This window comes from Xiphophorus maculatus, chromosome 18, assembly GCF_002775205.1.
Source record: "Xiphophorus maculatus strain JP 163 A chromosome 18, X_maculatus-5.0-male, whole genome shotgun sequence".
NCBI lineage: Eukaryota > Metazoa > Chordata > Actinopteri > Cyprinodontiformes > Poeciliidae > Xiphophorus > Xiphophorus maculatus.
In genome coordinates, this window is record NC_036460.1 from 2908411 (window position 1) to 2932469 (window position 24059).

The 24059-nt window shown below is 37.8% G+C and overlaps 2 protein-coding genes across 3 annotated transcripts; both read left to right on the forward strand.

The window, feature by feature from the left end:
* Positions 1-37: 37 nt before the first annotated feature.
* Positions 38-22480, forward strand: LOC102230326 (cytochrome P450 2G1-like). 2 transcript variants are annotated; one of them, XM_023351694.1, is made up of 10 exons: positions 41-265; positions 1642-1804; positions 3844-3993; positions 5013-5173; positions 5870-6046; positions 6556-6697; positions 6785-6972; positions 7605-7746; positions 8402-8579; positions 22432-22480. In XM_023351694.1, the coding sequence occupies exons 1-10, from the start codon at positions 98-100 to the stop codon at positions 22433-22435; spliced, it is 1473 nt and encodes a 490-aa protein (XP_023207462.1). In that variant the 5' UTR covers positions 41-97; the 3' UTR covers positions 22436-22480. The 2 variants fall into 2 exon arrangements, with proteins under 2 accessions (XP_005813061.1, XP_023207462.1); XM_005813004.3 differs by lacking the exon at positions 22432-22480 and having other exon boundaries at positions 38-265; positions 8402-8964.
* On the forward strand, positions 16169-22691 carry LOC102230594 (cytochrome P450 2G1-like). Its single transcript, XM_005813005.3, has 9 exons — positions 16169-16386; positions 17414-17576; positions 17666-17815; positions 18812-18972; positions 19814-19990; positions 20678-20819; positions 21299-21486; positions 21555-21696; positions 22254-22691. Exons 1-9 carry the CDS (start codon positions 16216-16218, stop codon positions 22433-22435), a joined length of 1476 nt encoding a protein of 491 aa, XP_005813062.1. The 5' UTR covers positions 16169-16215; the 3' UTR covers positions 22436-22691.
* The last annotated feature ends 1368 nt before the right edge of the window (positions 22692-24059 follow it).

The window sequence follows — 24059 nt, forward strand, 5'->3', positions numbered from 1 at the left end:
TGGGCCTCACCGCTCCCTGTTAAATATAAACAACGTATCAGACAGGAAAACCAATCGGTTTGATCCAGAGAGACGCCTGCTAACCACAGAGAGAGTTATGGAGTTTTATGCAACTCTGCTGCTGGCAGGGCTGATCGGTCTGCTTTGGTTCATCTCTGTTAGAAACAACCAGAAGTACCGTCTGCCCCCAGGGCCCAATCCGCTGCCGCTCATAGGAAACCTGCTGCAAATAAACAAGAATGCACCTTTTAAAAGCTTCCTGGAGGTGAGTTGGCTGAGTAGTGGGGCAAGGAAGTGACCGGAGTGATTTAGTAAAAAAACGCAAAAACATAAATTTTTACCAGGTTTCTAGTGCAAATATCTTGGCTCACTGAAACAAGACAAAACTACCTTACAAGTCAGGGCCGGCCCAAGCCTCCATGGGGCCCTAAACAAAATTTGGTTTTGAGGCCCTCTAGTTCTGCTAACAATGTAAATTGCTTTAATCAACAGTCAGATGATTGGATCATTCACACACCTGCTTTAAACTTATTGCTTCGCTGATAGTGCTGTTTATCTTACATCCTATGCATGTATAATATAGGTTATATTTATCGGCCAGTCAATTTCTAGACGCCAATTTTGGTCGCTCACTGCTCGACAGCTCATGTAACCGGCGAAGCGTTCGGTGAAATTCTGTGTTTTTGTTATTATAATGAAGTAGAAATCGTTACTAAAAAACTAAATTAAAAAAAATCTGCTCCATTGAGGGGGCCCTTTGGTGGCCATGGGGCCCAAGTGGCTGCTTAGTTTGCTTATGCCTTAGGGCGGCCCTGTTACAAGTAACATTTTAGCAAGAAATAGATAATTATTTCACTTATAACAAGAGAAAATATCTTGATAAATGAAATAATCTGCCAATATTAAGGAATTATTTATGTAAAACAAGCTCTAGATTTTTCTGAAACGTTTCTGTGAAGTACATTTTGTTTTATTTCAAGTGAACTAAAATGTTTGCAGTACAAAGAAGACCAAAGATTTTGGTAAGATTTTGTGTTTTTGCAGCTAAATGTGGTTGAAACATGTCTGTTGTAACCAAAGACATTCTGCATGCAGGTTTTGTGTATTCTGTTCTTTAAAACTAATTTGTTATTAAAATGAATACTTACTTTAAAACACTGATTTATTTGGTAGTGCAAATTATGATGGTACACTGCAAAACATTTGAATTAATAAAAAAATACCTTTCACTTAACTTTTCATCCAGATAGGAGGTCATTTAAAGTCTGTAAGCCTTAAATATTGATTTAAAAAGTACAAGTTTCACTGGCAGATTATTTCACTCACTGCATCACGTTTTTCCATGTTCTAAGTCAAGTAATCTGGGAATGAAACTAGAACCTTTTCATCAATATTAAGGAAATATTTACTTGAAACAAGCTGTTGTATCTTTCTGAAAAGTTACTTGTAAGTTAGTTTTGTCTTATTTCAAGTGTACTGAGATATTTGCCCTAGAAATTAGATCAAAAATACTCTAATATTTGGTTTCTGAAACAAATCCACAGTTTCTGTTGACTTCTGCACAAAGTTAAATTAGTTTTCCTGGAATTTTCTCAAATGTTTTGTTTTGCTGTTTAAATAATCATCTGTTTTTACATTCAGTTCAGTAAAACCTACGGTCCTGTGATGACCTTTAACCTGGGCTGGCAGCGGGTCGTTGTTCTGGTCGGATACGACGCGGTGAAGGAAGCTTTGGTGGACCAAGCAGACGACTTCACAGGCAGAGCGCCGCTGGCATTTTTGTACAAAGTCACCAGAGGATACGGTAACCGCTAACATCCGCTGCTGATGGTCTTCCTGCCTGTCGCAAAAACCAATTAATCAATTAATCGCATGATAGCTAAAAATGAGCCAGAATTTCCACACCACGAAAACACTGAATTTGACCAAGTATTTTTTGTCTCGTTTCTAGTGAAAATATCTTAGTACACTTGCAATAAGACTTTTCAGCACAATGTAGGAGTTTGTTTTAAGTCAATAATTGATGAAAAAGTTCTAGTTCCGCCAGCAGAATGTTCCACTGAGCCGTTACCTAGCAACCCCAGCCAAGCCCAACCCGTAACCTAGCAACCCAATTGTAGTTCCACTGGCAGGTTATTTCACTTGTAATATTGCTAAAATGTCTTGTTATAAGTGAAATAATCTGGCAATGGAACTAGTACTTTCTTACTTGTAAGAGTTTTGACTTATTTCAGCAGTAAGAAGATACATGCACTAGAAACTATACAAAAATACTTGGTAAAATATTGTGTTTTTGCAGTGCATTCTGATGAGTAATATTTTTTAAAGGCAATTTTGTTGACAGCGACTTCATAATCCATTTCAGTTAAGGTTTTGGTTGTGTTTGGCTTTAAATTCCATTTTCTTCATGTTTTTTTTTTATTTAGGATATTTAGAAGATCTTCCAGGTTCAGTGTTCTTTACAAAATTGAGGTTTATTGGTTTTTGAGAAGAGGAATTTGAATTTTCATGCCATTATTACAAAATTATTTACAATTTGCCTGGATGTCTGCTTCTGTTTGGCAGGCATTGGGATCAGTAGGCCTGTCACGATAGCAAATTTCGCTGAGCGATTAATTGTCTCAAAAATTATTGCGATAAACGATAATATTGTTTGAAGACCTTTTTACACTGATGTAATGGAAATGACGTAATAATGCATGTGATTTCCTGCCAAAGTTAGATACACTTTATTTTCAAAAGAACACTAAACACTGGAACTGATAAACAAAATAAACAAAACAACCAAAAATGAAAATAAAATGGTCTCCATTAACAAAAAACGCACTTGAAAAAAAAACTAAACAACATAAAGTAAAAGTGGAAATAAATACTGCCTTCAACCAAAAGAGTGCAGGTTATGAAGTCTGTATATTATGTTGCCCTTCAGTAATAATTAGATTTAAATAGAGAAGATGGGCACATCGACTACCTGATGCAATAATTCACACTACATGATTTTTTGCTGCTATTTTTCCCCTTACAACAATCTTAGAACGTTGGTCTTTCTAAGATTGTGTGGTGTGTTACGGTAGATTGTCTTGGCCGCTCCGATCCAAATCAGGGTTTCCCCACTGGGAGTTTAACGCAGCCTGTTGAATGTGACAGGTAGCCAATCAGAAAGCGAGGATTCTCCTCCGAGATTTCTGAGGGGAAATTATGGAGGGGAATCCCAAACAGCTGACACGGCGCAACCCGAAGTCCAGCGGACATCGGAGATGATATGTGGAAACAACATTAATGTTTATTCAACATGCAAAGAATAGAAATGACAAGGGGAGGAGTTGGAGTGAAATTGCTACCGCAGTTGATAAACCCGGTAACTTTTCAGCTGTTCTTCGTTAACGTGACGTAAACAGGTTCTAATGATTTTCATTCAGTCAGGACTTTACGCTGACACTAGCCACATGCATTGCAGGTAGATTGTAGTAAAGCATTGATTAATGCCTGGTTTTAAAATTAGTTAACTGAACTTGTAGCCATTATTTTGTGCCCATTGTTGGACACCACACGGCAGGACCGAACCCGATAGAACCGTTATACCTAGGATTTCTGTCGGCTAATGTGTGGTCTGTCAGGTTTTGAAAATGGGCCGATAATCGGCCGACAGCTCTAAGATCGTGTCGTGTGCGCTGGGCTTTACACTAAGGAAATGAGGAAGGAGGGTCAGTGGAGAGCACCGGAGTTGAGCCTTTTTTCATTCAGTGTCATTAACAGAAAGAGAAAAAGGCCGGAAGAGATAATGCCGATAATTAAAATGATGTCCATAGTTTTAATTTATCGTACGATTAATTGATTTATCAGGCCTAGGGATCAGCAATGGGAACCGCTGGCGTCAGCTGCGGCGCTTCACTCTGTCGACTCTACGAGACTTTGGGATGGGAAGGAAAGGGATGGAGGAGTGGATCCAGGAGGAGAGCAAACACCTGAGGACTCGCATCCGCAGTTTCAAAGGTAAGGTGTCTACTTATTGAAATGAGGGCTAAAACATTTATTTACACATTTTTACATTTAAATATTCCTTCTTCACTGCAAAAACACAATCTTACCATGTATTTTTGGTCTAGTTCCTACTAAAAATATCTTGGTATAATTAAAATAAGACAAATTTAACTTTCAAGTAACTTTTCAGCAAGATATAGAAGCTTCTTTGAGTCAATAATTTCTTCATATTGATAAGAAGTATTAGTTCCTGACAGTTTTTTTTCAATTAAAAGATGTGTGTCAAAGTTAATTTAAAAGAAATTCTAGCAAATTTGCAACTTTTCCCACTCAAAAGCTTACTTCTTTTTCTAGAAAACTTCTGAGACATTCTGGGAGAAAATTACACCTTCATTTCTCAGTAATATATAGGAGCTTAATTTAAGTTAATTATTTAAAGTGTACTAAGATATTTGACTAGAAACTAGACCAAAAATACATTTTATGTGTACACATGAAAACTCAGTGCAAAAATCTAAAAGTAAATAAAATAAATTCAGCAAAAATTAACAGGCTAAAAGCTATTGTGAGATCTTGGAAATATCTGCAGTTCGAATATATTTCTGTCAAATCATGAATGTGAGGTCAGTTTTTCTGAAGTCATAAAGTGAACCAAAACCACATCTGAAATTTGCGTATATTTAAATTTTCTATTGCTATCGAATCAATAACTTAATCCATCAGATTGAAAATCTTGTCATAATTTAGAGACATGAAGGAGTTTGAATGAAATGCAGTTTTATAATCTAGTGTAAGTTAATGATTTATTATAATCCTGACTGTTTTGGCACAACGACTGGTGCAACATGAAACTGAATGATGGTGTAAACAGGTTTTTTTGTGCCACACCTCAAACGCACAAGTCCAGAGTCTGCAGGATAAAACCTGCTCCGCTGTTCAAGCAGTTAAAAACTGAGCAAACGTTTTACATAATGCGCCTTTTTGAGAACCTTTGTAAAACAAGTCTATTGTGTTGCTGTTTCTGCCTCCAGGCAAACCTTTTGACCCCACAATCCTTCTGAGTCGCACCGTGTCAAACATAGTCTGCTGCCTGGTGTTCGGCCAACGCTTCAGCTATGAAGACAAGCAGTTTCTGGAGCTTCTCAACGTCATTTCCAGCTTCATCAGGTTCAACAGCAGCCCTATGGGTGCGGTAAGTGGGAGGCGGCCCTCTACACTGCACAAAAACAAAATCTAACCAAGTTGTTTTTATTCTAGCTTCTAGAGCATCCATCCATCTTCTTCCACTTATCCGGGGTCGGGTCGCGGGGGTAGCAGCTTCAGAAGGGAGGCCCAGACTTCCCTCTCCCCGGCCACTTCTTCCAGCTCCTCCGGGGGAATCCCGAGGCGTTCCCAGGCCAGCCGAGAGACATAGTCCCTCCAGCGTGTCCTGGGTCTTCCCCGGGGCCTCCTCCCGGTGGGACGTGCCCGGAACACCTCACCAGGGAGGCGTCCAGGAGGCGTCCTGACCAGATGCCCGAGCCACCTCAACTGGCTCCTCTCGATGTGAAGGAGCAGCGGCTCTACTCTGAGTCCCTCCCGGATGACTGAGCTTCTCACCCTATCTCTAAGGGAGAGCCCAGCCACCCTACGGAGAAAACCCATTTCGGACTCATGTATCCGCGTGCATAGCAGGAGTGGTCTCTAAGGCAGGAGCTCGGCTTCAGTCAGGCAAAAATTAATCAATCAACGTTAGAAATGGATGTGGAAGTTAAAGCACAACATTGTTCAACGAAGTATTGGTTTAAGATTTGTATATTTATGCAAAATAATGTCTTTCTCTGTAAAACTTTCACAATGTTAGTTTACTATATTCTGGGAAACAAAGATGCAGTTTTTTCTTCCACAGATGTACAGCATCTTTCCGTGGGCCATGGAGCAGCTTCCTGGACAGCATCACACTGTCTTCAACAAGTTCGAAGAGATCCGAGATTTTGTGGAGATGAAGATCCAGGAGCACAGAAAGACGGTGGATCCCAGCTCACCGAGAGATTTCATCGACTGCTTCCTCATCCGAGCTCATCAGGTTGGGGACATTATCAAGATTACTTGTTCTTATTAAATGAAATCAGCAAAAGAATTAACATACAGATTGTCTTATTGATGAAAATGTTACAAGTTCCACTGGCATAATATTCTACTGCACCGTTACCTAGCAACCCCAGCCAAGCCCAGCCCGTTACCTAGCAACCCAGTTCTAGTTCCACTGGCAGATTATTTCATTCATAACATGGGAAACATTTCTTGTTATAAGTGAAATAATTTGCCAGTAGAACGAGTACTTTTTCATGAAAATAAAATCATTTATTGACTTAAAACAAGCTCCTGCATTTTGCTGAAAAGTTACTTATAAGTTAGTTTTCTCTTATTTCAAGGGTACCAAGATATTTTCACTAGAAACTATAGTAAAGTTTCTTGGTAAGAATTTGTATTTTTGCAGTGCAGCACCCCTACCACTGGGTTGAGCAGGTTTTCTGGTGGAAACAATGAAATATTTTTGAATTAATATTAAAAATCTGCCCTTTTTTCTCTCAGGAAAAAGACAATCCCTCCACTGAGTTCCACTATGACAACCTGTTTGCTACCGTGATTAATTTATTTGTAGCAGGAACAGAAACCACCAGCTCCACCATCAGATACGCTCTCAGTGTGCTGATCAAGCACAAGAACATTCAGGGTCTGTAGATATACACTATAAATACAGTTTGTTGCTGACACAACAAACTGAGTTTAACAGGCGTCCATTTTGCATCGTCTTCTCCAGAAAAAATGCAGGAGGAGATTGACTCTGTGGTTGGACGGGAGCGGTGCCCCAACATGGAGGATCGGAAATCCATGCCGTTCTCGGACGCCGTCATTCATGAAATTCAGCGTTTTCTGGACATCGTCCCCTTCAGTCTCCCTCGCTACGCTCTGGAAGACGTCTCATTCAGGGGTTACACGATTCCCGAGGTACTGTTTTGAAAACGCCAAGTTTTTTCCTCAGTAAATGTGTTTGTAAAAAGTCTTTAGTAGGCAGAGGATGTCAGAGTACTGAAAATTGTACTCAAGTAGGATTTAGTAGGAACTAGGTAAAATATAAAGTAGCTGTCCAAGAAATTAAAGTAAAAAAGTATTTGGTAAAAAGGTTATTCAAGTACTGATCAAAACATTGACCATTTAATATTTAAAAATTACATAAACAGACCAAAATCTAAAGTTATGTGGAAATATTGGCTTTTTAAAGATCAAAATTCAAATAATTCATATAAATAACCAACAAAATCAAAGAAAATCGAATCAACTTCTTTCAAAATAAAATGCATGGAACTGTAGATTCTGTGTCTGGTGAGTAACGCTTCAGGATTTATTCAGAAAAGAGCGCTAAACATTTTCAAAATTAGCAAATTAGCGCTAAATAAAAACTCTGCTAGAGGAGGTTTGTATCAAAGATTTAGCAAGGAACACTTGGTTGTGGCTTGTTTATAACTTATTTTCCCTCTATAGACAATACAGTCTACTGTACACCATAACAGTGACGATATATTCTTCAGATTCTGGTTGTACTGTTCTTGAATATTGCTTCTGCTGTTGTGTCTATGTAGGGAACGTCGATTATACCGCTGCTGCACTCCGTTCTTAAAGACGAGAAGCAATGGGCGACTCCGTATTCCTTCAACCCGCAGCACTTTCTAGACCAGAATGGCAACTTTAAGAAAAACCCAGCATTCTTCCCTTTTTCTGCAGGTAAATCCGTCACCTCAGAGTTCATTAAACACGTGTTTTTCATAGAGGGCGGCAGGGGGCGCTGTAGAGGCCTCAGAAAGTTGGAGGGGAAATAAAACAAAAAACAAAAAATAAAAGAATCCCATGAATATTTAATCTTACATTTTTCATTATTATTTTTTTTACTTTTATTCAATTTTTTTTTTAAATGCAAGTTAAAAATAATTGTTTTACATATTTAACTGTCAGTCAAATTGATCCAGCTGCTGAGCTTGTCAAGTTTCTGGGAAGAAACAGTACAGCTGCAAAAAACATAAGAAATGTGGGTCTAAAATAAAATTTGACGTGATTAATATAAAATATTACACATTTCTTATCATCAAAAAGTTGATTTTGCTGGAAAATTGTATTATCTGGTGTTAAATTCATGGTCACCTACAATCTGAAGGTATGACGTAGCATTTAAGCTAAATTAATGAAACAATTAAGGAAAAGTGAATAAAAGACATTCTGAAAGTTGACATTTGTTTACATATTTTCTATAATTTTATGTAGATTTGCAGGGTTAATGCTCTTTGGGGGGGATCATGCACGGAGAAGTTTAGGATTTCCTGGATTAAACATTCAGTTAGCATTCACTATAACATCACTGAATGCTTATATTCTGTTTCCTCAGGGAAAAGAGCCTGTGTGGGCGAGTCTCTGGCTCGTATGGAGCTTTTTATCTTCATAGTGACTCTCCTGCAGGACTTCACCTTTACCTGCCCTGAAGGTCCCGACAGCATCAACCTCATTCCAGAGTACAGCAGCTTTGCCAACCTGCCTCGTTCTCACAAAATCATCGCGACGCCAAGATGAAAGGGAACAGCTGCTCTGAGGCAAACTGAAAATATCTCAATTCAACTTCAATGATAATTAAATTTTAACTGCATTCATTTCACTAATATGTTGATCCAACTTACAAGATTGAAACAATGATCTATGTCATTTTTTGTCAAAAGTGGTTTTGACAAAAAAACAAACAGCAACACCTCTTTCCTTCCAAAAAATGAATGAATAAATAAATAAATAGGTTTTGCCAAAAAATGACTTGGGTACTTATTTTAGGAAGGTGATGATGTTGGAAAACCATGTTATGATTACTATATATTTTTTATGCCTGTTTTTCTGTAAATATTAATTCTTTTTTGTTACAAAATTGTTAGGATAAATATTAAAAATAAAGAATTTATACTGTGATTATGTGCCATAATTGTCATCTTTTTTTAAGTGATTTTCATCAAATAAAACCAAGGAAGTTAATATTCTGAGGAACCCCCACAAAAACACAACATCAAATCTTAAAATCTGACCATGGCGTGGTATTAGTACCAAATTAATATGTTTGTGCATCCAGCGGTGGCTACTTCCTTGTTGCAGGAGGCTAACTCTATTCTGTTTAGTGTGTTCACAATTAAGAAGGTAGAAGGAAACAAACACTGCAAACAATCAGATCAAACACAGCAGCTGCCTTTGCTTGTTAATCACAGCAGGACGCTGAACTGACAAGCAAAAAATAAATAAATAACAATCGAGCTACCACATCTACCATTAGCATAACTTTGGATCAATAACATTAATCATTTAGCAAATAATATATTAATCTAATACTTAGGTTTAGGTAATAACACAAAATAAACGTATATAAAGTAGTATTAATTGTTAGAAAAAAATCAAATACAAGGTTTCCTCCAGAAAACTTGCTAAGCCTGGTGGTTGGGCGCTAGGTCAGTCATTTATCCGGCGGCCCGTCGTCTTTTGGAGTAAAAAAATGTTTAAAGTTGACAGGGAATTTGAAAATATCACTTGATAACGATGTGTTATTGGAAGATTAATACCTGAACACCAACTATAAAGTCTTTAAAAAATGCAAACATTTAAAAAAAGACTTAAATACATAAGTAATGGTTAGCCTGGTGGGTGCACAAGTAAAGCCTGGAGGCCCGCAGGGCTTATAATACACTGGGGGAAACCCTGAATTAAAATAAAACCACTTTTTAAAATCCACAGCACTATTAGCATATCTGCCTTAGTATTTGCTACAGAGCATGCTCACTACCCCTAGCAACAGTTGCCATGGTGCAGACACTAAGGCTTCTATGCCAAGTGGAATTAATTTATGTTTGAGGCCAATCAAAGGGCGATTGGTGATGTCACAGAGTCTGTGACAGAGTCTGTGACATCACAAACTCCGACTCCTAGAATAGAGCAGAATATACTTTATGACTAGCTGCTAACTGCTTGCAATCTTTGGACACAGAATCCATTATCAGAGTTCACGTCAGAGACACAGACATGGCTGAGTTAACCTGGATTGAGAAATTAGCTAACGCTTGTGAATCTGTTGGTAAAAAAATCGCAAAACGCTACAGAAAAAAACAACCCTGGAGCCCTGATTATTCAAAGAAGAGATTTGTCAGTGACCTTCTTTGGAAGGTGATTGAGAAGGTTGCAGATGAATCGACTCTGTATATTGTCAGAGACACCTTTGAGGTGGCCCACATTCAGCTAGTACGCCAAATTATGAAAAAAACTGGGAAACTAGAGATGTCCCTTGTGATAGAAATGTCAGACGAGCTAAGCGAAAGGATCTTCCAAAGCATCGCCAGCGATTCTTTCCACATTGCTAGCGAGTTGCATTTGTTCGCGATACTTTTCTACCCAGATACGTATCCGAGGATTGTGAAAGAATTCAAGTATCACCTAGAGAACCCCATTCTTCCAGAGCCTACAAAAAAGGAGAGATTTCTCTCATCTGTAAGAACAGTGCTCAAAGATGCTTTGTTTGACACTGAGAGCTTGTATTCAGATGAAAACTGTCTGACCGACACTCAGACCATTGCTAGTAAAAGGAAAAAATCACTGATAGGGGAAGTAGAAGTCATCAAGCATGGAACAGAAGAGGAACGTCACAAAATGGTCAATCTAGTTCTTTGGAAACTGATTTGTAAGGCTAGTTATAGATCTGTCACCCAGTACAAACTTAAACACACTATACCAGTCTACAAAAGGCTTTCTGTCATACTGTGGGAGGAACTAAAGGAACAGGATTTTCTAATTTTCTACCATATGGAGAAAAAACTCAGCAAAGACATCTTCCAACTGCTAACTGGAAACGAGGATGTGACAAGGGATAGACTTTTCTATCTCATGAGAATGGACCACCCAATTGTAGATTACAAGGTTATATGTTGTTTCAAAAGAGTCTTCACACATCCCAGAAAAGTGAATCTCCCACAATCCACTCTGAAAACTGCTTGGAAAAACACCAAAAGCTCTGTCTATAAGTTGTGCTGTCGTGGAGTTAAAGTTCATCCAGTCCCACAAAGTTCGGAGAATGAAGAAAGTGAGGAAGAAGGCGAAGGCGCAATTGAACCCCCATCTTCTCGCAGACAGTCTGAAGACGTAGGGGGTTCAGATTTCCGTCGACAGTCTGCAGACGTAGGGGGTTCGGATTTCCGTCGACAGTCTGCAGACGTAGGGGGTTCAGATTTCCGTCGACAGTCTGCAGACGTAAGGGGTTCAGATTTCCGTCGACAGTCTGCAGACGTAGGGGGTTCAGATTTCCGTCGCCAGTCTGTAGACGTAGGGGGTTCAGATTTCCGTCGACAGTCTGTAGACGTAGGGGGTTCAGATTTCCGTCGACAGTCTGTAGACGTAGGGGGTTCAGATTTCCGTCGCCAGTCTGTAGACGTAGGGGGTTCAGATTTCCGTCGCCAGTCTGTAGACGTAGGGGGTTCAGATTTCCGTCGACAGTCTGCAGACGTAGGGGGCTCAGATTTCCGTCGACAGTCTGTAGATGTAGGGGGTTCAGATTTCCGTCGACAGTCTGAAGACGTAGGGGGTTCAGATTTCCGGCGACAGTCTGTAGATGTAGGGGGTTCAGATTTCCGTCGACAGTCTGAAGACGTAGGGGGCTCAGATTTCCGTCGACAGTCTGTAGACGTAGGGGGTTCAGATTTCCGTCGACAGTCTGTAGACGTAGAGGGTTCAGACGTAGGGGGTTCAGACGTAGGGGGTTCAGACGCCCATCGACAGTCTTTAGATGTAGAGGGTTTGGTTTGTTGCACAGACATGTCCCCTTGTGATCTAATTTCAGAAGGTGAATCAGTCGAACAGGAAGACCAGGGTGCAACTCAACCGCCAGTCAGTGAAGACACAACCCCAGAGTTAATACGGAAAACATACACAGAATTTCGACAGTCATCTATGACACCTGTGGAGTGTTTTACACAATCATCAGTAAAAAGCGCAGTCTCCAAGATGTCCTACAAAGTGTATTCTGACCAAACTGTAGAGATGGCTGAGTGCCATCCAGTTTTTGTACAGGTGCATTCTTACAATCTTGTGTCGGAAGATCAGAAACCAGAGAACCCTGGAAGCCAACAGCCAGATAAACACCTGACAAATGTGAACCTCTGATCTGGTTTTGGAAGATCTGGAATGAAGCACGCAATGCTAATCCGCTGACTGGTGCTTCATTTTGACGTTTGGCAAACGTCTGCAAACATTCACTGAACTTTCTGGACAACGTTCAATTAAATTTAAAGCTTTATTGTCATTTCACTAAAACAGTGAAACTAAATTAGGAATGCAACTCATTGGGACTAGTTAAAACACTAAAAGAAATTGGGTCAGTAAAAGGGATGTTGTCTGAATATTCCTTGCCAGCAAAGCCCAAAATCACAAATTCGGTTCAAATGATTACTCCAAATTCCCCCTACACGGATGGATGGATGAACTGATGGATGGACGGTTAAAAAGTAGGGCCGCACAGTGGGGCATTTCTTCATTACACAAATGTTTTGCTCCCTGTGCATGTGTGGGTTCCTCCTGGAGACAGGCTTCCCCCACAAGATCCAAAATCTCACATGTTAGTTCAATTGATTACTGTAAATTGCCCCAAATGGATGGATGGTTGGTTAAAAAGTAGGGCTGCACGGTGGGGTCTTTCTGCATTAGATCTGCATTTTGTCCCTTGTGCATGCGCGGGTTCACTCCGGGTCCTCCGGCTTCCCCCGCAACCCAGCTAGCAAGCGAACGTTCAGACGACGTTCAATGAACGTCAAATCAGGAGTTCAGGAACAGACGTTCCCTGAACGATGACAAAATATTTAAATGTTGCGGAAAACAAAATTAAATCAGTTTTTATATTTTATAATTCTTTATGGCTGTTATTATTTTTATTTTTTTTTACCAAATCTTTATGTGTTTGTCTTGTTATAAATTGTGTGGTCTTCGTCTGTTGGACACTGTGACTACTACTTCCCATCAGGGCTGGACAATATGACCTAAAATAAGTATAATTTGATAAATTGAGCAGTCTACCTATATAACGATAAATGGATGATAAAAGTGTTAATGTGGAGTTTTGGGGGACATTGGCCACCCATTGGCCAAAAAAGCTGTTTCTTTGGTGACTGTATGTTGTTTTCATGACTTATTTTTATGTTTTTATGATGTAAGGAACTTTAAACTGCCTTGTTGCTAAAATGTGCTATAAAAATAAACTTAATTGATTGTTTTTACCTATCAATGGTCAACTTCCTATTATTCCTATATTGATTCGTAGCAATAGGAGCTTCTGCACTTCCTGTATCCTTGTCCTCTGTCTTTTGCACTTTATTTCCACCGTTAAAACAGTTTAATCTGTTAACATGTCATAATGAGTTTTTCCAAGCTGCCTATAAACGCAACATGATCACGAAGCTCCCACCGGTTTTACAGCTGTGAGGCAGAGAAACGTTGCTGCTCGCCATGTGTTAGACTCGTAGCAGCAAACTAGCAAAAGGCAAAGAACTTTGTAAGTAATTTGAGTAACGCTATTTGATCAAGATAAATAAAAATAAAAGTAAAAGTAATTTTATTTATATAGCACATTTTCAGCAACAAGGCAATACAAAGTGCTTAAACATGAAAATATAAACTAAATGGTTACATCCAGGCCAACATGATTTCCCCTTGTGTTTTATAAGCCTGGTGGGCCACCAGGCTTTATTTGCACCACACCAGACTAAGTATTGTTAGTTTATTTAATATAGTTTTTTTTATATGCCAGTAACAGTGATAGCAAAGTCGGACTGAAAAGTCTCTTTGTCCTGATACTGGTTTTTCTCTGAGTTTCTTGTTAATTTCCTCTCCCTTTGGTGTGAAGTATTATCCTTTACTGCTGCAGCTGTTTTTGGTTTCTTGATTTTCTCCCCTTGTGTATTTAAATTCACCTGTGTTTCTTTGTTTCCGTGGGATCCTTCTGTCACGAGACACCATTGGTAGGACGAGGAAGAGCAGACAGATGAGCTGGTAAGTCAGAAAGGTTCTTCTTTAATGAAACCAGGACTGTTAGCACCACCATGTGGGAGAGTTCTGGTTTCATTGAAAAAGAATCTTTTAGACTTACCTGGTCGTCCATCTGCTCTTCCTCATCCTACCAATGGCGTCTTGTGACACTCTTTGGTGAAACATAGTATTGTCAGCATGTGAACACAAGCTAACAACTTCGTAGAACAAAGTGACAATTCGTGGATGAAGAATGAAAACATCTTGGACGCTTTAATTAGGATGAAACATCTGAAGTGCAAAAAAATTTACTGAATGAAAAACCTGAATTGTATTTTTTTTAGGACTCTTAATGTCTTCCAGTAACAAGTTGAATTGTCAACTTTAAAAAACAAAATTCACATAAAAACATGGTAGGACGCTGGACAATTATCCGAGGGACATCCTGCACCATATATCATGTTACGCTTGTTAGGCAACTAATTTTGTTGTTTTTTATGTTGGTATTTGTGATTACATTTACTTGACTAACTTTTTGGGGGGGAAAAGTATGCATAGGAGTACTTTTACTGCATTGTACTTTTTAATTTTACTTCAATAATATTATGAACCATTGCTATTCTGACTTTAGCAGATTTATTTTGCATTGAAAGAAACAGACTTCAAAGATCTTATCGATTTCTGCAACCAATGAGCTGATATTTATGCTAATCTTAGCTACTCGACATTTTCTACACGTCACTGTTTACATCATTATTTATTATTTTGAATTAATTAACATGGCTATTTTATTTGAAAGGTCACAAGTAAAACCTTTTGCTTATGCCCTCCTAGCTTCCTCTGGTCTGGCTAACACTAGTTTTAGCAGTTAAAAGTTATTGAATTAATAAGTTAAACTGAACAAACTTAGAAGTATAAAACAACTTAACTTCCGTTGCTGATTCAACAAGCCAAACAACTGATGACGATGAACTTCTCCTCTTCCTCCTGGACCGAGATGGTCATCTCATGATGGCCGCTCCTTAATTTAAGCCACGCCCCCCCGTCCATTTACTTTTCAAAAATAAAAACTGACGTCATGTATTATCATAATCTCGTGTTTCTCCTTTCCTCGGGTGACGAAATGTCCGGTTTTTAACTATTCCTCACAGAAGTCATTGGTTAAACAGACTTGCCGTTTGCAAACGTCGCTTCTTCTTTCACTTCCTGTTACAGACTAGATAAGGGTCACGTGACTACAGTCTGTACACGTAACGCAGCGTCTTAAAGGGACATGAGCATAGCCTAACGTTACGTAGTCAGCGCAGAGAAAAACGACGTTTCTTTCCATTATTTTAAACACCGAAAATATGATACATGTCAGTTATGGTTGATATATATGATGTTTAATAATAATAATTTTTAAAAAACAGCCTCAGATTACTGCACAAAAAACTCTTCATGAAGGGGTAATTAACATTTGTTTAAAATTTATAGTCTATAATAGTTCAATAATGTCTTATAACAAGTCAATTTCCCCATGTTATGCGTGAAATAATTTGCAAAATATATATATATTAATTTACGTAACAAAAGCTTCTACATCTTGCTGAAGAGTTATGAGCTGGTTTAGTCTTATTTCAAAGTGTAATAATTACACTAGAATCTAGGTCAAAAGTACTTGGTAATATATTGTTTTCGCAGTGAAGGAAGTGTCTTAAATAGTTACAAATTAAGCTGCAAAGACACAGAATCTTACCAAGTATTTTGGTCTAGTTGCTGAAATATTGCAATGTACTTGAAATAAGATAAAACTGACTTACATTGATTTAAGTCAATTTTATTGATTAAAAAGTACTAGTTCCATATAGGAAATACATTTTTAACATGTTATAAGTGAAATAATCTAGGAACTAGTACTTTTCCTTCTATTTCAAATAGTTATTTATCAGTTTTGTCTTATTTCAAGTGTCAGATATTTGAAGCTGCTAGAGCAAAACTAGGCAATACTTTGTGTTTTGAAGTGAAAATGGGTTTTTGTTCGGACTAGAAATGAACAGGACTGTCCAGGTGAACGTGCGCTGTGCTAAAGGTGAATCACGTGGTTCAGTGTGGAAAACAAAAACCCCACTCTGCTATAAAAACCCCTCAGAGAGGCAGAGCTCAGAGTCTTGGCTGCAGGTGTTGCAGAGAGTCATGGAGGTTTCTGCAACATTTCTCCTGTCGGTGCTGATCGTGGCTCTCCTCTGGTTCTTCTCTGGTAAAAACACCCAGAAGTACCGTTTGCCTCCTGGACCCAGTCCGCTGCCTCTCATAGGAAATCTGCTGCAAATGAAAAAGACGGCGCCGTTCAAAAGCTTCCTGGAGGTGAGTTAGTGATTAAAAATCTCCTGCACTGCGCGCACAGGGCTTGTAAAAGCGTTCGGGTTTTTTCCACAGTTGCAACATAAAAATGTTCATGTATTCTGTTGGGAGTTTAACTAGTGTCGTATAATCAGTTAGGACATTCCCATAGGTTTCCGTAATGGATTGCGAAAACCACGCAACTATTTCTACAAACAGCGCACAAACTGCAACACTTAGATTAAAAATGGGACACTTTGCACTTAACAGCAATATAAAAATGTCAATAATGTGCAGGAAAAGAGACAAAAGATCATATTATTCTAGTTTGTGGATAGAAAGGAGATTAATATTGGAGGAATTTGGAAAAGAAATGACATTTAATTTAATTTTATAAGTATTTCACAGGGAAATTCAGATGATAAAATTGTCCACATTTTAATTAGTGTTTTAGAAACTCTACCTTGTCAGTAGGTTTCTGGCAGTAATGCAACATTATCGTTTCTCCCCAAACGCAGAAACAAATCAAGAAAACGAAGAAGAACTGCAACAGTTCGAGCATCGGTCAAAGTTCATCCTCTGTGTTTGGAGTCATTTTTTAAAATCTATTTTCCAAGTAAACAACACAAGAATGACTTCAGTGAACTGCTGAATCATGTTGCATATTTATTTATTAATACCCTGGTGAAATACACACTTATTTTGTCATATAATGTTATTTTAACCAAAAATAGTTTCATTTAAATATTTGAATCAACAAATTGCAATTTTACAAGTTGTCCAGCTACAAGCACAATAAACGGTTATAGCTCCAAGCAAAGATTTCAGTATTCTGAGAAAGAGTCAGAAATGTGGGATTAAAATGTCATCAAAAATACATATTACACACTGCAAAAATACAAAAAGCATTCTGATAATAAGTAATAAATTTCAAGAGGAGAAGTTACCAGTACCAGAGAAGTCAGCGCTGGAGTGCAAGGGTCACGTTAACAGCTAAAAAGAGTCAAACCACAATAAGAATGTATAATTTATATGTCGTTTTTTTATTCAGTTCAGTAAAACCTACGGTCCTGTGATGACCGTCTACCTGGGCTGGCAGCGGGTCGTTGTTCTGGTCGGATACGACGCGGTGAAGGAAGCTTTGGTGGAACAAGCAGACGACTTCACAGGCAGAGCGCCGGTGCCGTTTCTGCACAAAGCCACCAGAGGATACGGTAACACCTTCAAAAATCATCTTAAATCGCACGTAAAGGCTCTGGCAGCATTTTGCGCGACTTTTCAGCTGAACATTTCTGTTTGACAGGAATTGGTATCAGTAACGGTGACCGCTGGCGTCAGCTGCGGCGCTTCACTCTGTCGACTCTACGAGACTTTGGGATGGGAAGGAAAGGGATGGAGGAGTGGATCCAGGAGGAGAGCAAACACCTGAGGGCTCGCATCCGCACCTATAGAGGTCTTTATTGATCACATTAATTAAAAAATGATCAAGAGAACGGAAATGTCACCAAAAATACATATGACACACTGCAAAATCACAAAATCTTTCCAAGCACTACCAAGTGTCTTAGTGCACTTGAAATAAGTTACAAATAACTTTTTAACAAGATATAGGACCGTTACCTAGCAACCCGGTTCTAGTTCCACTGGTAGATTTATAACATGGAAAAATGTGTTGTTATATGTGAAATAATCTACCCATGAAACAACGGAATCAAAAGATTAAAAGTCAGAGCTCTGAGAAAAAAAAAGATAATTTTAAAATTAAAAATCTTTTTCTGAGAAAAAAACCTTCAAATTGTGGGCTTAAAATCTGAATGATTGGTTATCAGTCAGAATTATGACTGAGAATAAAGTTACATTTCTGAAATTAAGCCTTATTCTTAGAAAAATGTCAGAATTGTCAGAATAAAACTCAGAATTCAAAGAAAAAAAGTCACAATTCTGAGATTAGAAGTCTTATTTTGGAGGAAAAGTCAAAACAGTGGGATTAAATTCAAGAATTCTGAGAAAAAAATGCATAAATTCAATCAGCAAAATTAAATCTGAGAAAAATATTGTAATTGTGGGATTAAACATCAGAATTCTGAAAAAAACAGTAATAATTCTGAAATTAAGTCTTATTTTGAGGAAAAAGTCAGAATTGTGGGGCTGAACTCCAGAATTCTGAGGAAAAAATTTAAATTCTGAGACTGAAAGTTTAAAATCTCAGATTAAATGTCAGAATTCTGAGAAAAAAGTCAACAGTTTGAGATTAAAGTCTGAAATCTGAGGACAAACTGTCAGAATTTGACCTTTTTCCAATTACCATAATCCTGACATTTTCTGTCACTGCAAAACAAAACAACTTAAAAAAAACTCTGATAAAACTGGTTACAGAAAGAAATGGTGGAAATCATTTTAAGCAAAAAAAAAAAAAATTGTTTGGCACTGTTTTTATTTTCGCCTGCAGGTGAATCTTTTGACCCAACCATCTTGCTGAGCCGCACCGTGTCCAACGTGGTCTGCTGCCTGGTGTTCGGACAGCGCTTCAGCTACGAAGACAAGCAGTTTGTGAATCTGCTGGCCGTCATAACTAAGATCGTCAGGTTCAATAGCAGCCCTAAGGGCATGGTACGAGCAGGCGCCTCCATAAAGTCAGCATTTAACTCCTGATAGTCTGGACTAAGTGTTAGAATTTTAAGAAAAAAAGTCAGAATTTTGGGATTAAATTCTGAATTTTGAGGGGAAAGTCATAATTCTTTCATTAAAACTCAGCATTTTTGGGGAAAAAAGTCAGAACTTTGTAAGTAAAAGGCAGAATTATGAGAATAAATATTTAGACGGATCCCTTTAATCCTCTCTAATCCCATTATTCCCACTTTTTTTTCTCAGAATGCTGATTTCTGATCTCAGAACTCAAACTTTTTTCTCTGCATTCTGACATTTAATCCCAGAATTTGGAGAAAAATGTTGAAATTCTAGGATTAAATGTCAGAAATCCTGAAGGAATTTGAGAATTTTGAGGTAAAATCTGAATTATCAGAGAAAATGTTTGAATTTTGGGGTTAACAGTCAGCATTGTGAGAAAAATCATCTGAATTGCGGTGTTAAACTTCAGAATTATGAGAAACGGGTCAGAAATTTGGGATTAAAATCTGACATCTGAGAAAAAAGTTAGAATTTGAAAATAAAAAAATCTGAGATTAAAAGTCAGAGTTATGGGATTATAGGGAAAAGTTAAAATTATGAGATTTAAATGTCTGAATTCAGAGAAAAAAAACTTGATTTCTGAGATTAAAAATCAGCATCCTGTTGTTGAAAGTCAAAATCCACTAAACACAACAACAGCATCATCTTCTACACTCGTTTTATAATCTAATACCATCATAAAGAATCAAGTTCTAACTTTATTCTGCTAAACTTTCCCATTTGTGATGAGTTGTGGGTGAAATCTGCTGCGTTTCTCCCTCAGATGTACAACATCTTCCCGTGGCTCATGGAGCGACTTCCTGGCAAGCAGCACGCCGTTTTTGCAAAGGTGGAGGAGATCCGAGACTTTGTCAAGACGAAGATCCAAGAGCACAGAGACACACTGGATCCCAGCTCTCCCAGAGACTTCATCGACTGCTTCCTGATCCGAGGTCAAGAGGTCGGGAAGACGGGGAAGATTTCCTGTTTCTATAAACCAAAAGCAACATAGAAAATTTTACTTCTGACGTTTATTTCCTTCCAAACGTCTTTGTGTATTAAACCTGACTTTAGAAATATTACCACTGTTATCATATTATCTCGACTTTATTCTTGTAATATTACTAGTTTATTTTCAATCTATAGACTTTTATTCTGAAAATGTTTTGACTTTATTCTCAAACGACTTTATGCTCATATTATTAATTTATTCTCAAGCTACTACAACTTTATAGTCATACAACTATTCTCAAAGTATTATTTTATTCTCGAAATACTGACAATTTTTATATTATAACTTTGTCCTAAATTTTTACTTTATTGTTTCGACTTTATTCTTTTATGACTTTATTTTTGTAGAATTATTACTTTATTCTTGTACCATCTTGACTTTATTCTCAAAATAAAGTCATAATATGAAGGATGGAATGAGTTTTAACACACTAATCACCTTGTTGTCTCGAGAAAACTGTCAGGAAATTAATTCATCTTGAGAAAACTATTAAAATAGTCAGTTATAAGTTACAAGTGTTTTCATAGGGCTTCCCAGTATTGGTGGATTTTAGCCATTTGCTGCTAAAAGCATCTTCTTAGTGTCATCAGAGCTTCTTTTAAGTTCATAACATTCTGGATCTACTTTTTCCTCCAGGAAAAAGAAAATCCCTCCACTGAGTTCCACCACGACAACTTGGTGGCCACCGTGATGAATTTGTTCCTGGCGGGAACAGAAACCACCAGCTCCACCATCAGACACGCTCTCAGTGTGCTGATCAAGCACAGAAACATTCAGGGTAAACAGAGACTTTACTAACTAAATATCATGACTTTATTATTCATGGTTTTGACTCTATAATCAAAATATTATCATTTTATTACAGAAATATTAGGAGCTTGTTTAAAGTGAACAATTCCTTAATATTGATAAAAAAAAAATACTACTGGCAGATTATTTTTTTCCATGTTATAAGTGAAATAATCTGGCAGTGGAACTAGAATTTGGTTGCTAGGAGACAGACCGGGTTTTGCTTGGGTTGCTAGGCAACGGCAAAGTGCCCGTTGTTAGCGAAAAAAGTGGAACTCGAACTTCTTCATCAATACTGAGGAATTATGGACTTAAAAACAAGCTGCTATATCTCGCTGAAAGTTACTTACAAGTTAGTTTTCTCTAATTTCAAGTACATTAAGACATTTCCACTAGAAACTAGACCGGAAATACTTGGTCATCTCTGTGTTTTTGACACTGTGGCGGTTACTCTTTCCTCTTCTCCAGACAAAATGCAGGAGGAGATTGACTCTGTGATTGGACGGGAGCGGTGCCCCAACATGGAGGATCGGAAATCCCTGCCGTTCTCGGACGCCGTCATTCATGAAATCCAGCGTTTTCTGGACATCGTCCCCTTCAGCGTCCCTCACTACGCGCTGCAGGACGTCTCGTTCAGGGGTTACACCATCCCAAAGGTGAGCCAAGGTTCAGCGGTTTGCTCTGATCCTTGGTTGTAACTCTGCGTCCCGCTGTTTCCCCGTAGGACACTGTGGTCGTGCCGCTGCTGCACTCTGTGCTTAAAGAGGAGAAGCAATGGGCAACTCCGCATTGCTTCAACCCGCAGCACTTTCTGGACCAGAACGGCAACTTTAAGAAAAACCCAGCATTCCTCCCTTTTTCTGCAGGTAAATCTGTCACCTCAAAACTACAAGAGCTTTAAGATCATAGCAGGAATAAATAAATAAATACATTTCCGAGAATGACGTCAGGAAATTATGACGATAAATTCATAAAATTATAATAAAATTGTACGTGAATAAAGTCAAATAAGAGGGTAAAATCGTAATATTTTTTGTTACAAAATAATCCAATAAACTCATAATAATATGTCACAATATTAACATAATAAACTCGTACTAATGCCAGAATAAAGTCGAAATAATCCGAAAATAAAGTCAGAATATTTAGAGATTAAAGTCTTATGAGAATAAAGTCGAATAAGAGACTTTATTCGACTTTACGGAGAATAAAGTTGTATTATTACGAGAATTAAGTCGGAGTAATACGCAAAAAAAAAAAAAAAATCATAATAACATGACAATAAAGTCGAAATAATGAGCATATAATAAACGACTGAACGCGTAATTTTATGTTTTATTTTCTTTAGTTGCCCTAATGTGTAATAAACATTCAGTTAGCATTCACTATAACATCACTGAATGCTTATATTCTGTGTCCTCAGGGAAAAGAGCCTGTGTGGGCGAGTCTCTGGCTCGTATGGAGCTTTTTATCTTCATAGTGACTCTCCTGCAGGACTTCACCTTTACCTGCCCTGAAGGTCCCGACAGCATCAACCTCATTCCAGAGTACAGCAGCTTTGCCAACCTGCCTCGTTCTCACAAAATCATCGCGACGCCAAGATGAAAGAGGAAAAGCTGTTTCCATCAGAATGAGAGCAAAACTTTGTTTAAAAAAAAAATTAAAAAATCACGACTCTTTTTGATTTTATTGGTGGTTGGCAAAAATGTCAGATAAGCATTACCGCCACCTAGTGGTATGGAGTGTGGTTCTCTAAAGTATTAGGGCCATACCAATAAAAAATAAAATGATGTGAATAAAGTCATAATATTACCAGAACAAAGCTGAAATATGAGAATAAAGTCATATTATTTTAACTTTATCCTTGTAATTTCTTTTTATTTTCTTAGCATAAAACTCTGTAAGATACTGTACATCTGTTGGGATCTTTTGTGAGTAAAAAATTGTTACTGTATTATAACTTGCTGTAAAAACACCTAACTATTAACTACTGTGTTGTTTTTAAACTTGACAAGGTGAAGTTGTCAAGTTTCACCTTGAACATTTTTACTTTCTCTAGTGGAGCATTGCAGCTTTCACTATGATTTATAGGTACGTAAAACTTAGAAAAATTAGAAATTGCTTCAGTTTTATTTCAATTGTAATGGAGACAGAAAAGAGCGAACACAAGAAGTCTGTTGAAAGAGAAAAAACAAAACCGAGAAACCATAGCAACAAACAGCATATGCATAAATAACAACAATTATAGAATCGCAGGAAAATACAGGGAACAAGTCGATATGAGACGTATTCAGTGGCAACAGCAGCCCAACGTAGAGTTTACATATAGATTTTACTCTCTCTGGTCTCATTATATTTCTAGACAGGACCAAAGTCTATGATGAACACTGCAAAAACACAAAATCTTACAATATTTTTGATCTGGTTTCTAGTGCAAATATCTTACTACACTTGAAATAAAGCAAAACCAAATTATAAGCCAGTTTTCAGTAAGACATACTGTAGGAGCCTGTTTTAAGTCAGTAATTCCTTAAAGATCATTTCACTTATAACATGGGACAATGTTTGGTTATAATTTAAACAATCTGCTAGTGAAACTGCTACTTTCTCAACAATATTAAGGAATTAAACTACTTGTAAGTTGGTTTTGTCTTATTTCAAGTGTACTGTCAAATATTTGCACCAGAAACTAGACAAATAATACTTGGTAAGATGTTGTTTTTGCAGTGCAGTGTGATATTACTTATTCCTGCAGAATTCCAACAATTAAAACATGAAATCAGATAATATCTATGTCCCCAAAACATCTGTTCTCAGTAAAACCTGCACACTGCAAAAACACAAAATTTTACCAATATTTTTGATCTGGTTTCTGGTGCAAATATCTTATTACACTTGAAATAAGACAAAACTATCATACAAACAACTTTCAAGCAGGATAAAGGAGGTTGTTTTGAGTCAATAATTCCTTAATATAGACGAAAACGTTCTCCATTGGCAGCTTATTTCCAGACATTTTCCTCATGCTATAAGTGAAATAATCTGGAAAATAGAACTAGAATTTGGTTGCTAGGTGACGAGGCTTGGCTGGGGTTGCTAGGTAACGGTGCAGTGGAGTATTCTACCAGTGTTCTACTAGAACCTTTTCATCAAAATAAGAAATTACTGACTTACATAGTGCTGAAAAGTTACTTATAAAGTTAGTTCTGTCTTATTTCAGGTGTTCTAA